Raw genomic sequence first — 18001 nt, 5'->3', positions numbered from 1 at the left:
CCCTAATGTTGTGCAAAGCATGATGGGATTTCTGATTTTTTTTTTTTTTTTTTTTTTTTTTTACATTTTGAATTTGACATTTGAAGCCTAGCACGTGCAGCTGGGAGGGGTGATCAGGACACAGGACAGTTGGAACTGTCTCTCCTGCTCCCTGTCACCTCCTTTCAACCAAAAAGATGGCTGCCCCCATGACAAAGATGGCAGCCCCCATGAATCACAAACATTTGCCTGTACTTTTAAAAGGGGGTGGGTAAGAGATTATATTACCTATCTATTCTAATTAACATAACTAATGTAACTTAATGACAGTATGTTTGTTTAGGCTGAAGTTCCCCTTTAAGGAAGATTTTATGGGAAGATACATCTTCATACACTGTAAAATTTCTGGTGTTCCCATGTTAATTCTTAATGTTTATATCCCTCCTCCCTATAACTCTGCTGTAATTAAAGAAGGAGTTCAATTTATTCTTGCACATCCCAGTGATTATACACTATGGATGGGCGACTTAAATGCAGTATGTAATCCCTTATATGACAGGCACCCTCCTAAACAAGACAAAATTTCTAACTTTGCCAATCTAATGTCAGAATTGCAATATGTGGATACTTGGCGCCACTTTTATCCATCCCAACCCAGCTACACATACCACTCAGCTACCTATGCTGTTTCCTCCCGCCTGGACTACCTTTTTACTTCCCCTTTGCTCCTGCAAGCAACCACCAGTGTAGGCATGCTCCCCAGATTAGTCTCAGACCACACTCCTATATACTTAGAATTCACGTGGGGTCAACAGCCCCCTTTCCGTTTCTGGAAACTGAATCCATTCTGGCTGGACCTTATTACCTCGCATGACCTAATAACTAAGCATATAAAAGACTTCAATTTTATACAAAGAGAGGAGGAGGACGTGTCGTTGGTATGGAACACCTTTAAGTTCTTTCTGAGGGGTGAGCTCATTGCGGCAGTGGCAAACTGCAAGAGTGACACTAAAAAAAGAGAACAGGAACTGATATATCAAATTGATAGTACGCGTGCTCTATACTCCTCTACTCGCGACCCAGCCCATCTAGCAGCTTGGCGCACAGCACTAGGCAAGCACAAATCCCTCATAGAAGAAATCACTAAAAGCAAGTTATTTTTTAACAAACAGGCTTTTTTTGAACAGGGGGAGAGAGCGGGCACCCTACTGGCTAAAATTTCTAAGTCATATACATCCCCGCCAATAATCACCCACATCACAAATAGTCAGGGAATAACAGTCTCAGGCAGCGCTGAAATCAACCAGACGTTTCGGGACTACTATAAATCCCTTTACAGCACCAGCACCCCTGCTACTCAGACAGACTCCGAAATCTACCTAGCTGAGTTACAATTACCTCGTTTATCCACAGAACAACGCGAAGCACTAGACGCCCCTTTTACATTAGAAGAACTTCATACAGCAATTACAAGTTTCCCCAACAAAAAAGCACCAGGCTTGGACGGCCTCCCCATTGAAATTTATAAGAAATATGAAGACGACATATCCCCTCTGCTATTACAGACTCTTACAAATGCATTTAACATTGGCTCACTACCTGATTCAATGCAAGAAGCACTGATCATTGTCCTTCCTAAGCCTGGAAAGGACCCTCTTTACTCTGACTCATATAGGCCCATTTCCCTATTACCAACGGATATTAAGATCCTAGCTAAAGCATTAGCTATTAGACTAAACACAGTAATTCTATCTCTCATCCACCCAGATCAAACAAGCTTTATGCCCGGTAAAAATACTGCTATGAATATAAGACGTCTCTGGACAAACCTACAGGCAAAACACCTTAATTCCGGGAATAGAGTTGTGGCCTCCCTAGACATGGCCAAAGCATTCAACACAGTAGAATGGCCATACCTTAGGGCGGTCCTCGCCAGGTTTGGGTTTGGAGAAACCTTTTGCAAATGGGTGCACATGCTATATCAATCCCCTAAGGCTAGGATATGCACCAATGGCTGGATTTCCGAATCCTTTTCTTTAGGGCGCGGTACCCGTCAGGGGTGCCCCCTCTCTCCCCTGCTTTATGCTCTGGCAGTGGAACCACTAGCCTGCTGCATCCGAGCCCACCCACAGATACGAGGTTTTTGCACCACCCATACCGAGGAAAAGATAGGGCTGTATGCTGACGACACGATCCTCTACCTTGCTGACCCGGGAACCTCCCTAACAAATGCACTTGCCACTATTGAGGAATCAGGCTACTACTCAGGTCTTAAACTCAATAAAACCAAATCAGTCCTCATGTACATAGATCAAGTGCCAAATGTCACCCAACTTAGCATCCAAGAGCTTTCCATTGCTCACTCCTTCAAATATTTAGGCGTAAGCGTAAGTCTTCCCCCCCCCATAGGTACTTGCATACAGAAGTTTTCCCTCTGCTACAACTAGCCCAATCTAAATGTAAAACGTGGTCCAAGTTGTATCTTTCCATTACAGGCAGAATCCGTCTTGTCAAGATGGTACTGCTACCTAAAATGTTATACATCTTGCACCAATCCCCCATTTACATTCCAATGCACTTCTTTAAACGGCTACGCTCTCTCATATCTACATTCGTGTGGAACAATAAACGTGTTAGAATTAAGCATTCGCTACTTATTAACCCCAAAGACATGGGCGGTCTTGCCCTACCGTCAATGCAACACTACTATTTAGCGGCTCAACTACAACACACGGCCCCCTGGTTTGTGTCAGGCGACTTATACAATTCTGAGGCTCTAGGATACAACCTGGACCATGCCAAAGATAGCCTAGCCTTGGATATGCTCAGAGGAATAAAACACCCCACCCACGCCACTAACACTATTCTAACACAAGCCCACAACATCTGGAAGCGTGTCTCCAAGGTCTACTCACCAAATAAATATGACCCACACACTCCAATTTAGGGCAACCCACAGCTCCCAGAGTTTGCTACCATACCAGACCCACACTACTGGAAGAGAGAGGGTATATTTTTCTTGGGACAAATAATTGACCGCGGGAAATTGATATCTATAGAAAATCTCAAAAAACAATTCCCGGCTTTCACCCCTCAGCAGTTCCGAAATATGCTCAACTGCTCCATGCTTTTCGTAGTCAATTTGCAAGCAGGCCAGTCTGCATTGCGCTGCATCCTCTCCTAACACTTCTTAAGAAAGGCCCGGCCAAGCACCTTATTGGTGATCTATATAAAGAGATGGTGTTGTACAATGCACTCGACCGCTTGGAACCAGTAAAAGAAAAATGGTTGAAAGATGGGTTGGCGCTACAAAGTGATGATTGGGAAGATGCGTTGGAAGCTCCCCAAAAGGTATCAGTATGCATTAAAGATAGAGCCACCCAGGTCTATATCCTGCACCAAGCATATCTCACCCCCAGTAGACTAATTAAATATAAACGTGATACCTCCGATACGGGTCCTAAGTGTGGAGCTCAATCCCCTTCATTCTTTCATTTAATATGGCAGTGCCCCCCAATTAAATCCTTCTGGCTACAAGTTGTAAACTTTATGCATGACAAAATGGGCTGCCCAGTAACCCTTGACCCTCACCTATGCGTACTGAGTATTATCTCAGATGAAGGTCTACAACCAAACATTAAAACATTTATGCATGAAGCTCTGTTTGCAGCCAGGCAGGAGATTGCACTTGACTGGCTAGCAACCACATCCCCCACGTTTGCACGGTGGCAAAAGAGGCTAAGCAGAGGACTGCCTTACAAAAAATTGGTATACCAACATAGAGACCACCTGAAACAGTTTCATTTAATCTGGGACAGATGGAAAGATAGATAAATTTGAAATTCAAACAACATCATCATTAGGCGTGACATTCCAACGATGCCTTACTGTTAACATAAGTTACACCCACGTACTTCCCAGCTCTTCATCCCCATAGCATGTACCAGCCAGCATGCCCTTAATTGTAAAATATATTGTATCTGTACACTCAAGTGTACATGCTATGTCATACTTTTTTTTATTAATTATGTATCTGTGTAACACGTATACACAAGCTTCTAGACACCCATGTAATACTTACTTGTGTTCGTTTTGCTATGTATCTGTAATGTGAATACATCCATTTCACTGTATACTGTATACCACGTTATACCTGTTTTGACCAATAAAACCTTTCTCTGTTAAAAAAAAAAAAAAGGGGGGGGTATATAGTGCCATAGCAACAGGGGGTAACGTGGCAGTTATCCCACTTTGGCCCCTGAACCAAAGGGTGCAACGGGCTCTCTTTCAACCTCTGAATTAGCTCTTCAATAGGGGTACAGTGGCAACGACCATCTCTACATGTACTTTAATTAGTGTTAAAAAGGGATTGTCAGCCACAACTTCAAATTCCTTTTTTCCCAGTGCTCTTTATTCATTGTGCAGCCTGGAACCTCACCCTGCAATGCATGCTATCCAATCTATTCAGAAATGTTTGTGTCTTAATAAATCTTATCTCAGTCAGCCAGACTCCATTCTCTCACCATCACCAAAGACAGTGAGAGGGAAGCTTGTCATCTCCCCTCTGATATTCCTGTTCCTAACTGATTGGCTGAGGGTCAGTTCAGTGCTGCTGAAATACAATCTCAATGCTGTGCTCTCACATGTTTACAAGTGAGGAGCTATGAAAGAGAAAAAAACATAGAGAAAATGACATCAGTATTGGCTTCACCCAGAGGGAACCAAGATGGCAAATACTAGGAACATAATTCTCTTTATTTACTATATAAAATTCACTGAAATCAAAACCTGGACAGTACAATACATCTGTTATGCAAGTATAGCAAGTACCGTATATTGCGGCGTAGAAGACGATCTCCAACTTTTCCAGTTAAAATATACACTTTGGGATATACTCACCGTAAAAGACTACCCCTCTTGACTGTTGGACATTTGTATACTGTTAAATAGGTACAAGATACTGGTGCTGCAATGTACTTTATGTGGTACTCAGTATACAACAACCAGCCAATCACGGCAAGCGATGTACCTTACCGCCGATTGGTTGGTTCTTGTATACAAAGCCTGCTTGGATTGGTCAGCTATCCCCGTCCCCAAGACTATCAGAACGGTAGCGCAAACACGCCTCTTTCGCCGTCTGGCACGCCCTTGTATACCATTACCTCCTAAGCCTCTCAGATCTCGCACCTATGTGCCTGTGCCACTTCACTGCAGTCCTCAGGAGTGAGATCTGAGAGGCAGAGAAGGAGGTATGGTAATAGGGGCAATCGGATACAAGGTCGGCCCAGACAGGTGAAAGAGCCGTGTTTTTCTGGGCACAGCACCCCTCTATCTCTATTTTTCCATACTGTCCCGGGCGCCTGCAGCTTGCTCCGCCCTTCACTTACACCTTCCCAGTGAAGTTACCCCTCACCTCGTCATTGGGACCGCATTAAGTCACTTCTTTCCACGAATCCTGGCCAGGGATTTTTCTTCTACCATACTTGTACAGCACCGCCCTTACTGCTTTTATACGGTGGGCGCACACGGTGGTGATGTGGCTGCGGACGTTTTTGAGCTCCCCCACCATATGCGGCAACCGCAGATTCTCCAGTCCAATTCGGAAGTTTTAGCACCTGCCCTATAAGACAACACCTGGCGTATAAGACGACCCCCGACTTACGAGAAGATTTTCTTGAGTTAAAAACTAGTCTTGTACACCAGAATATACAGTAGTTATCTACATTTTTCTGTTTACTGTGGGTTTTTTTTTCTCCAGGGATAGTATGGCTGACCCTGCTGTTTTAATGCTAAAAAAAAAAAGTTCCTTTTGCTCTGCTTATACTTTTCTCACAGTGTGGTTGTTCTCGGAAAGCAAGTTTTGGGTTTCAGAATCATGTGACTATAATATACTTTATACAGTGCTGGGAGTGCCCCAGTGTAAACCTGTAGCCTATGACGAATAGGTCCTTGACTAAGTAACATAAAAGATTTTGTAGTTTAACATTACCTGAAGATCCTCACTCTGCAGATCCTAAAATAGTAAAAACAAAACAAAATTGAGTATAGCTTGTGCATTACTGATGAACTTCATAGAGCGGATTTGTCTCAGGTGAGACATACAATATGGTCAACACTAGGCACAGTAGTTAGTGTATTTGGGAGAAGCAAAATATACAAAAAATCCCTGCAGGTGCACCACAAACACCAAGCTCAAAGTCAAAATAATCAGGGATATACCAAAGACACAGAAGATAAAAAATTGAAAAATTACTTTTTCTTTTTTATTTGCAAAAAGGTGCAGAAATATGTACACAAATTCTTTAATCACATAAAAAAGTGCATATAATTGATTGAAAAAAAGTCAAAGTCAGTATTTCTGAATGTAAACTTGTTCAGGAATTATTGACCAGATCACCTCGGTTACTCAGTATAGACAGATTTGAACAGAAATCTGATTGAACATTGATTGTCCTTTATACTGCTCTATGTGGTACAGAGCTATTGGAGGCTAATTTGCATAATTGTGCACATTGCACGCAATGAAATCATGAAAGGACGCTTTCAATTAATAAAATGGCCACACAATAACTAATATGTTTTTAATTTTTGATATATGTTAGAATCAGTGTTTACCATTTCAGCCACCCGGACATGATCCTCACGTCCAGGCGGCTGCACTGCTGCGGTGCTGCGCTTCCTCTTGCCCCCGTGCTGTCCCCCGGTAGCCCGATCACCGATCTGTGTCCCCAGCAGAAAAACCGAAGCTCTCTTACTAGAGGCTTCAGTCTTTCTGCAAAAAAAAAAAAAAAAAAAAAAAAAAAAAAAAAAGAAGTTTCCCCGTCCTCCTTGTGCTTCTGGTGATCGAGAAGCACAAGGAGAGAAAAAAATAAACTCAAGGTGGCCATCTTGTGGCCAAATAGTAAAACTACATCTACATATATTTTACATTAAAATTTACACTTAGAATAATATTAAAAAATTAACTGTTTATTTCCCACACCACAATATTACCCAAATAAAAATTTTAATGGAAATAAAAAAAATGTACAATTGTGATAGGGACAAAATTTAAATTGTGTCATAACCGAGACAAACGGGCAAATAAAATACATAGGTTTTAATTATGGTGGCGTGGATTATTTTAAAGCTATAATGGACGAAAACTGAGAAACAATGATTTTTTTCCATTTTTTCTTATTAATCCTGTTAAAATGCATTTATAAAAAAATAATTCTTAGCAAAACGTACCACCCAAAGAAAGCCTAATTAGTGGCGGAAAAAGGATATAGATCAATAAATTGTGTTAAGTAGTGATAAAGTTATTAGCGAATGCATGGGAGGTGAAAATTGCTCTGATGCATAAGGTGAAAAATCCCTGCAGGCTGAAATGGTTAAACAAACATTTAATCTACCAAAGAAATTGACCAGCACATGTATCCCTTCACACGGTTGCTTACCTCTTCATCCTGTGCTGCCTCTTCTGTTTGTTGCCTTGACAACTCTTCCTGCAATTGCTCTAGCTTTTCCTGTAGTTCTGTTACCTTTAATGTCATTTCTTCTTCTCTCATCTAAAATTAAATAACTAAGTTCAGTAGTGGAGGCAGTATATATCACAACAAAAACATAGCAATGTTCTGCCATCAACACAGATGCTAAAATTTGACAAATCCAGCAAAATAAGATGAGCAAGTTCAAAAAAATAACACACAACAACCGTAAGACAAAGCAATGCATCTTTGACAAACAAAGAGGTCATTCAAAAAGGAACACACCTGCCAAGAATAAAATGAAGAGGAAGTAAGGGAGATTTGTGATCAGGTTATTTATTAGGTGGTTTGCAGAACAGTGGGTCTAGAGAAGAAACCACCAACATCAGATGCTTACCATTGCACACACAAAGTCATGGAAGTAAATCTGGATAGCATTTTCAAAAAAATGTAGCTCATCATGCACTTATCCTAAGAATAAAACACCAAGCCATGCATATAGGGTACCTCTTGAGCAATCAGAAGTAAACTATTCCAGTGATTGGAGTACAGCGTTATGTGACTGGTGAACATTCTTTTTAGTTCCTGAAATGTATATTTTGCAATTCAAACTTGCAGCATGCAACTACATTATGGTGTGGAATAGAAGTTGTAATACACCTGCAAGTGCTTGAGCAACAGTTTACTACTTTTATGTTAACGGGGCACTATAGCAAAATTACCGCTACTGGGATAGCCCTAGTTGCATGGTGCTAATAGGAAGAGCAGCACACATTAGGTAGTGTTTTTCTTTACAAAGGTCAACTAGATAGGATCATTTACAGCACATGTACAGATACTGGCATCAGTAAGGCCATGTTCCCACTTGAGCTGAGAACAGACCTTTTTTGTCTGTTCTCCACTCATCAATACCGAAAGTGAACGGCTCCCATTTTATATGTAGGAGACATTAACACTTGTCAGTCTGCAATGGATCCATTGAAGCATTGGTAATGAATCTGCCCCAGGCTCTAGCGGACCATCAGAGTGCAAAGTACATTGCCTGCTCCCACTGGCTGCATGTGGTCTGGCAGGAGATGGGAGCCAAGCCTAAGGCCCTGTTTACAATTAATCAGTTGGTGTGCGTTAGTATGCGTTAGTACGCGTTTTTTCCATAGCAGTGCATGGGAAGAAAATTTCAGTTATAACATGTTAAGTGTGAAAGGTGCCATAGGAAAATATGGGCATAACTTTGAAAATATGTTTTCGTTCAGTTATAACTGAGAGCAACTGATCAAGTGTAAAAGGGGCCTAAGAGGGCAAGCGATGTGCTTTCTGTTCAGTTAGGCTGTGATAGCAGCTGATATCTCTTCTCTCCATGCTGTGAGGACAAAGCCAATTCTCATAATGCAGTCTTAAAAGCATATACTGATCAGGGATCCTCTCACGAGTAATCACTCGTGATTCAAATGAGGTTTAATTGGTGCAGGTGTGCGGCAGGGTATCCCCTCCGCACACCTGCGCCAATTAAACCTCATTTGAATCACACGTACTCACTCGTGATTACTCGTGAGAGCATCCGGTGAGCATCCCTGGTACTGATACTGTATGTGTTGTGGAAGGTCTTAGGTAAACAGGCAGCTTCCTGTTTATTTACCAAACATGCTACTAGGGTTATCCCAGTAGCCTAAATTTTGCTATAGTGCCCCTTTAAAGCAAAACACACACACTCTAGACTTTCATTAGCAAAAACAATAATTTTTGACCATCTCAGCTGGAAAAAAAAAATCGTTGTCCCGCAATGTCGCTGGCCTCCCCCACAGATCTCCACCAGAATAGAATACTATTGTCCAATGCCTACTGTTAATTGTGAGAAGCTACCACTGAACAGTGTCCCTATCATGTAGCCCCAACCTTCTCTCCATAGAGCTGAACAAGCTGCTCAGACAAGTGCTGAACAGTGTGTCGGTTTAGCAACTGTTGCAAAACTGCTGCCCAAAAGGATCCAGAACAATTGTTTCCAGCAACAGAAGTAGATACATATTTTTAATAGATAAAATATGTTCCACTTGTTATACATGGAACTCAACCTAGACAATGACATTCAACATTCAAACTAAGCACAAAATATTTTAGGGCTCAAACCCACTAACAGCCTTTTCTAAGCGCTAGTGATTTGAAAAAGCTCTTGCTAATGCAATTGGGATTTTTATAAAATAACTTCACTCAAATGGAATCACACCCATAGCATGAGCTTTTCAAATCACAAAGCGCTCAGAAAAGCACTCCTAGTGGGTTACAGAACTTATACTGCTAAGACACTGGGGATGTCTCTGGGTTTTGACATCATGTTAACATCATATTAGAAATACTGTGGGAGGATGACAAGGAGGAAATAAGGAAAGCAGACGACGCAGCAAACTATATAAACAGTTATATGGTAAACATACTTAACGGTCCAAATAAGTGACCTTAATGATTTACAGACCAAAGAAGCACAAATGAAATACAGCAAGATAACAAGTTTAACTTAGACTCTAAGTTAAACTTGTTATCTTGCTGTATTTCATTTGTGCTTCTTTGGTCTGTAAATCATTAAGGTCACTTATTTCTACCGTTAAGTATGTTTACGGAGTATGGGTACTCTAAGTCTAATGCTACGTACACACATGCGACAACGATCGTTCGTTGAGAACGACGAACGAACTTTTAATTGATGAAAGAACGACCTAAGTAAAGATAGTTTTAAAAGGTGTGTAACGATCTGATCGTTAGAACGAACGTTACATCACGTAAAGCAACTATTGCGCCTGCGCATAAAAATGAGAAGTTTCACAGAGAAATAGTGAAATGCGCATGTCAAGCCTAGTACAAACGACCGTTTCCAACGATGTACTACTTTTGCAAACGATCGTCGTTGGTTAAAATCCGCCGAGACAGAACTTTCTTTTGTAGCGATTTGGCTCGTTCGTCGTTTGCCTTAATAGTCGGTGGTTCGTTTTTTGTAACGATCGTCGTTGGTAAAGATCGGGGAACGATCGTTACAAACGACTATAGTCGCATGTGTGTACGCACCTTTAGAGTACCCATAAACTGAATATTTTTTAGCATACTTTAAATCCAGCCTTATGTGCGGTGTTGAGACACATGACACACCTTCCGTACCCTCCAGCGCCCCCTGTCCCCCAACCCTGTCCTCGAGGCCCATCAACAGTGTATGTTTTGCAGAAAACCACAAACATGCACAGGTGAGGTAATTAGCATCTTAGCATAGCTGACTAACTACCTCTGTAGATTTCAGCAAAATATGCACAGTTGGTGGGCCTGGAGGACAGGGTTGGGGAACACTGCTTAAATTGGTCCAATTTCAAACTGCTTACAATCTACAATATATTCTAATGCAAGTTTAAATGATTTACCATTCTTGTTGATTCATAATGAAAATATTTAGCATTAGTAAATTTATAAAAAGAAATACAAGACGACCCAATATTTACATACAGCTGATGTAGACACCTCCTTCTGCAATCCTTTTCCTCAAACCATGGGCCATATGCAATTAACTTTTTCACCTGAGTTTTCTCCTAGGTGATATTTTCACAACTCAAAATAAAAGGCCTTTTAAATAGCCAGCAAGCATACAAATATTCAAAATAATTTTTACAGTGACTTTTCACCTATTTTTTGGTACTTTTTCCATTGCAAAGTGCTTTTAAATTGAAGATGAAAAATTATCTCCTAGGAGAAAACTGAGGAGAAAAAGTTAATTGCATATGGGCCCCTGTGTCAAACCTATCAACTACCCTATCAATCAAGCAGAGAGAGTAAAGGTGGCCACACACTGGTCGATTTGCCATCAGATTCGACTAACAGATAGATCCCTCTCTGATCGAATCTGATCAGAGAGGGATCGTATGGCTACCTTTACTGCAAACAGATTGTGAATCAATTTCAGCATGAAACCGGTCACAATCTGTGGTGGTGCTGCCGCTGACCGCCCCCCCCCCCCCCCCCCCCCACATACATTACCTGCTCCGGCCAGCACGAGTCCCCGCTGTCTTCTCCGCTGGGTTCCGGACTGGCTGGCTTCACTTCTTTCTGTCCGGGGAAGTTTAAACAGTAGAGGGCGCTATACTGTTTAGACTTCCTGTCGGGACCCGGAACCCAGTGGAGAAGACAGCGGTGGCTTGCGCCGGCCAGGGCAGGTAATGTATTGCCGCTGTACTGAGTCGGTCGTCGGGCATTTGAACGCCGCTATTGACGCACTCCCGACCCGCCGGCGATCGAGCAAAATCTTCCGCACGGACTGCTTGACGGGAACGATTGATTTCAGACGGGAATCAATCGTTTGCGCAACGATTTCACAGCAGATTTGATCACAGTGATCGAATCTGCTGTATGTCGGTGGGAAAATCGTTAGGTGTATGGGCCCCTTAAGGATGGCTAAAAAGGCATACAGTGGCTGCTAGACTTTATCAGAGCTAACAGAGCATCTTGTATAGTTTCATGCAAAGCTAAACCAAGTGTACCTAAACTTTAATATGAGAAAAACACTCTCTGACTGTAAAATGAAAACCTACTTTTGCAATATTTGATAGGCATGTATTCTTCTTCTCAAATGGTGCACAATACAACATGTGCATTATCATCCACATGTGTAAGTGTTTGTGACCACATAAGCAAAAAATCAGCACTATGTTAACCACAGTGATTGAAATCTATGCCGTTTATGTCTTGTTATTCCTACCAAGACGTAGGATTTCAATCACTCTCGGCGCGGGGACCCATTGCTGTTGTCGCTAAAGCCCACTCGTTCTGTTGACAAGCTGACAGTAGCATTTCCTATCTCGGTCAAGAGACAATATCATTGGCTCATTGTGAGCCAAATCACAGTGATAACTGTTTAAGGGGAAAAAAAGGTCTCTGGTCCCACAGACAAAAGTGGTTAATGAACACCATAAACTTGGCCAGGTCTTTGCATCTTACCTCCAAGAGTTCTTCATATTTTTTAACAGTTCTCTTTAAATCATCTTCTTTCTCTGCTATTTTTTTATGAAGCTGTGTAGTTTCAATTCGTTGAGATTGCATCAATTCCGCCTCAACTTCCTGTGCTTTGCCTTCATAAAAAGGAGAGGTATTTAGGCAGTCAATAAATTTGCAATACAATAACTAAATACCGTATATACTCGCAAGCAAGCCGAATTTTGGACCCACAAAAAGTGGGTCAAAAGTTGGGGGGTCAGCTTGCTTGCGAGTGATGTGCCTGGGGGTCGTCCCCCCCGCCCTCTCCCACCCGCTCCCCCAGCGTCCGCTGCTATTACCTTAGCTCCGCGGCTTCCTATTCCCCTGTCCTGCTCTTGCCCCACGGTGGCTGCTGCGTGATGACGGAGGAAGTGCAGAGAGAGGTTCCCATAGTAACCAGGAAGCCGCTCTCTGCAACTTCCTCCGTCATCATGCAGCAGCCGCCGTGGGGCGAGCTGCTGTGAATTAAGAGCAGGACAGGGGAATAGGAAGCCGCGGAGCTAAGGTAATAGCAGCGGCCGCGGGGGAAACGGGGGGGGGGGGGGGGTGCGCTAAACTCGCTATCCTGGGCACTATACTAGGTATACTGGGCACTTTACAAGCTATCCTGGGCACGATACTAGCTATCCTGGGCACGATACTAGCTATCCTGGGCACGATACTAGCTATCCTGGGCACTATACTAGCTATCCTGGGCACTATACTAGCTATCCTGGGCACTGTACTAGCTATCCTGGGCACTGTACTAGCTATGCTGGGCACTATACTAGCTATCCTGGGCACTATACTAGCTATCCTGGTCAATATACTAGCTATCCTGGGCACTATACTAGCTATCCTGGGCACTATCCTGGGCACGATACTAGCTATCCTGGGCACGATACTAGCTATCCTGGGCACGATACTGGGCATGATACTAGCTATCCTGGTCAATATACTAGCTATCCTGGGCACGATACTAGCTATCCTGGGCACGATACTAGCTATCCTGGGCACGATAGTAGCTATCCTGGGCACGATACTAGCTATCCTGGGCACGATACTAGCTATCCTGGGCACGATACTAGCTATCCTGGGCACGATACTAGCTATCCTGGGCACTATACCAGCTATCCTGGGCACTATACCAGCTATCCTGGGCACTATACCAGCTATCCTGGGCACTATACCAGCTATCCTGGTCACTATACTAGCTATACTGAGGCACCACCTTCCAATACTGGGCACTATACTAGCTATACTGGGACACACTGGGGGAGGGGGGGGGAGATCATGCGGCCAGCATTTCCTACCCTCGCCTCAATCATTTTTTCCTGGTTTTTCAGGCAAAAGTTGGGGGGTCGGCTTATATGCGGGTCAGCTTGCTTGCGAGTATATACGGTAATAAATGCAACCGTTTCAGATTTATGCGTTTTTGAAATTGCACTGTGATCCAAATAAAGTACATTGCAAAATGTATGGCTTTTATCTAGAAATAGCACAAATGTATATAATGTTTGGTGATCAGGAAACTTCCCCTAGCACCAGACAATACTGTCTCCGATATTCTGCACTTACCCAAAGCTCAGCTGAAAACACCTGCACAAACACATCAGCGTTTATTTTTTGTCCAACAACTATTGTTTGTTGAAAAAGAACTGCAGTGAAAATAAATAAATAAAATAGTTTTTTTTTTACAATATTACATTATAAATTAGTCAATGTTTGTGCAATAAAACATCTTTCCTCACCTTTTTTCTCCCTAAATTACATTCTAAAATTTATCACTGGTGGCAACATCTTTACTGCTGGCAGGTGCAGTTATGCGGAATGCTTACATACTCCATGATCTGAAGCCATTAGAAAAACTACCTGGTCTCCAAGAAGGCTCTGGGAACATAATTCTGCATAACTAAGCAGCCTTGGCTGTGACATCACTGGGAGGGCAGCGCTACATACTAATATGCAGCAATATATAGTTACAGTAAGTGTGTCCGATTCTGAAACCAGGATAATTAAAGTAAAAGTTGGTATCCTGAATAAAGCCTCAGGGACTCTTTAGAAGCTGCTGGGACAAGAGTACGAATGGATCCACATTGTGCTTATGCAATATGGATGCATCAGTCTTCGGAACGGAATTGCATCTAAAGCCTTCCGAGCAGTCCCGAAGGTGCAGAATTTGAACAGGTTATAGTGGTGGAACAAGGGGGCACAGAGAGGACTGGGGAGGCTCCACAGGATTCAGAGCCTACCCTCTAAAAGGGTGAGTATCTGACTGTTTTTCTCAAATTAGGGGTGCTTTAAGCTGATGTAGATTTTGAGAACAGATAGCAAATCATTCCTTTTTTCTTCAGGGAGCTAGGCATGCATTCATTCATTTACACAATGCACTGAAGTGAAGCATTGCAGCTACTGTATTTCAAAAAGAAATTAAGGAAGTGGGAAGATGGATATAACAGAGAGATAGATAAGCTATAATTAGGTTTGGAAAGGGCCATAAGACATGCACAAAGAGGTGAACATGTTGAGGTGGTGAAATAGATGAGGGATGAATAGTTCCTGGTGGGGTGGACACCGTGTTTACAGTGGATATCTGAGAAATTGGTGCATAGATAGGTAAGGCTTCAAAGAGGCATCATGCGTGGATGGGTGAGCAGTGTTCTCTCCAGCCACTTTTTCCAGCCAGGTAGCATGTAAAGCTAGCTGGTTGGGGCACGACGGGGAAATGCAGGGATGGCGCAACTCTGTTTACAGTATAGAAGGAGGATGAGGAGGCGAGCCGATGATAGCCGAGTGCTCACCAAAATTAGCTGGGTGGGGCACAAGGCTAAAAGAGCCCGGGGAGAACACTAAGTGGGGGTCAAAGAGATGACAGGAACCGGTAGGTTAGTTGAGGGGTGGATTTATAGGGGAAAGACAGAAAAGATGACGTGGGGTAAGGTTCTAGAGATGTGTCATAGCAAGGTATAATACATGGAAGTTGAGAAGGTAGGTGACCAGGAGAGGAAGTAGTTCTGAGCCTGCCCAGTACAGCCCGGAGGACGTCCGATGACGTCAGCGCGCCGACGTGACACGCATAATGGAGCGCAGAAGAAGCCCGACCTGGCCGCCGGCCTGGCCAGGTCGGGTCGGCCACCGGGAGCCTGCGGAGCGGCGTCGAGGGCACCTCCTGCCTGCCACGGGCTGGAGGAAGCCCCAGATAAGTGGATTTCGATTTTTTTTTTTTAGTGTCCCTGAACCTTCCCTTTAAAGAGACTCCGTAACAAAAATTGCATCCTGTTTTTTATCATCCTACAAGTTCCAAAAGCTATTCTAATGTGTTCTGGCTTACTGCAGCACGTTCTACTATCACAGTCTCTGTAATAAATCAATGTATCTTTCCCTTGTCAGACTTGTCAGCCTGTGTCTGGAAGGCTGCCAAGTTCTTCAGTGTTGTGGTTCTGCTATGAATTCCCCCCTCCAGGCCCCTCTATGCACACTGCCTGTGTATTATTTAGATTAGAGCAGCTTCTCTCTTATCTTTTACAAGCTGGATAAATCGTCCTCTGAGCTGGCTGGGCTTTCACATACTGAAGAATTACAGACAAGGGCAAAGCTGTTTGCAGGAGAAAAAAGAGCAGCCTGAAACTTCAGTGCATGAGAACTGCAGGGAGAAAGAAACACACAAATGATCTCTTGAGATTCAAAAGGAAGGCTGTATACAGCCTGCTTGTGTATGGATGTATCTTCTATGTGTGGACATACTGTACATCAACCTACTTCCTGTTTTGGTGGCCATTTTGTTTGTTTATAAACAAACTTTTTAAAACGGTTTTTAACCACTTTTAATGCGGCGAGGAGCGGCGAAATTGTGACAGAGGGTAATAGGAGATGTCCCCTAACGCACTGGTATGTTTACTTTTGTGCGATTTTAACAATACAGATTCTCTTTAAGTATTTACTAATGCAAGTGAATGGGATTTAGAATGCCGTGAGCCAGAAATTACTATCTTTGTAGTGAACTGGTGATCTGGTAGCCCAGCATTTATCTTGTTTTACATCATAAACTGAAGTTAGCGAATAAGACCAAGTTCAGTTTTGGTAGAGGTGGGGTTTCAAATGCTTTCAGCAATTGTGCTGCCAGGGTTTGGAGAAATAAAAGAAAAGATAAACCCTATACTTACCAATTGTCTCTTGTACAGCAGTTTCAAGTTCACGCTCTTTCTCCGCCATCTTAGTATTGAACTCCCTCAATAACTGTTTTATAGTGGAATTGTGCTTTAATTCCGAATCTTCAGTCTCATGTCTAAACAGAAGAGAAACTGTGTTAGATGTTAAAACCCATGGCATTGAAGGGAAAACAAATTATTTAATTATTATTACAAAATATTGTAAAATAAAAAACAATGAGTTTTGACCTAAATCACAACATATACAAGTAAAATATAATGCCAGTAATATTGCACAAATTTTAACATTTTCTGAATGGATCTGTAAAAATTACCATATTTAATAGTCAGTTCTTGTGAACCTAAAATGTATCCATTTACAGACCATTTTTTTTGTGTGTGCATATTTATGCAGATTGAAAATGGACTAATCAAATCACACCTTAAAGTGAACCAGAGACGAAGCACCCTCATGTATTTTACCATAGAAATCAGTGGGAACATTAGAGAAAACACCTACCCTGCCCTCTGTTTCATCCTCACTGCTAAAAGTGTGTTATCTAGCTGAGATAAGAATCCCGGACTGAGCATTGAGTTTGGCTTTGCTATAATGACTCAGCTATAATGATTTCTGAGCAAAGCCAGCAGGGGGCAGGCTTGGACTTGAAAAGACACAAAAGAACACAGTCTAAGCTATAATCTTTCTGTAGCAAAGCCAGCCGACTGCTTAGTCGGGATTCTTATCTTAGAGGTGATAACAGGCAAATTAAACAGAGAACAATGTAACAACGAGCAGATTAGGTGTTTACTGTCATGTTCCCACTGATTTATAAGGTAAAATACATGAGGGTGCTTCATCTCTGGTTCTCTTTAAGGTAGCCATACATCTAGCGATTCTGAGTCATTCGACAAAGCAATCAACTTTATTAATGAATCAACTTCAGTATGGTTGATCGAAAGTCGACTAGTGGCCCGCACACTACAGGCGATATCCTATGCGATTCACCTTCACTAATGGATCTGAACGATGATGTTTCTCCATGCTCTAAATAGAAAAAAAAAAAAACGATTCAGAATCGATTAAAATGACATATGAACCATAGCAGATTCCTGTGTGATCGATTAAGCTGGTCGATTCGACATGATATCAGCCACTTTTCATTGATTGGGCATATAAGAAACACTTGATTCTCTCTCAATACTATAAAATGATCAAATCGAGTGGTCGATTGTACAGCCAAATCGCTCGATGTATGGCCACCTTAATGGGGATTCGATTGGTCAATTTTCAAGCTGCATACATTTGTATGCAGAATTTGCATACAATGTAGACAGATCTGTCTGCATTGTGCTCTGAAGAAGGAGACCCCTCGGGCTCCGATACAAATTGTCAGCTTTGTCACTGTAGACTGCTGATGAATTAAA

General features: G+C 42.4%; 1 protein-coding gene across 1 annotated transcript in view; it reads right to left on the bottom strand.

The window, feature by feature from the left end:
• The window catches only part of GOLGA4 (golgin A4), a 227626-nt gene that overhangs the window by 65428 nt on the left and 144197 nt on the right, over positions 1 to 18001 (bottom strand). Inside the window, 4 exon segments of the mRNA XM_068236570.1 lie at positions 5969 to 5992; positions 7419 to 7529; positions 12414 to 12544; positions 16592 to 16713. Of these exon segments, the coding sequence (XP_068092671.1) occupies positions 5969 to 5992; positions 7419 to 7529; positions 12414 to 12544; positions 16592 to 16713 (388 nt within the window).

Source organism: Hyperolius riggenbachi, chromosome 5 (genome assembly GCF_040937935.1).
Source record: "Hyperolius riggenbachi isolate aHypRig1 chromosome 5, aHypRig1.pri, whole genome shotgun sequence".
Taxonomy (NCBI): Eukaryota; Metazoa; Chordata; class Amphibia; order Anura; family Hyperoliidae; genus Hyperolius; species Hyperolius riggenbachi.
The sequence above is the reverse complement of the archived record's forward strand: the minus strand, read 5'-3'. Positions and strand labels throughout refer to the sequence as shown.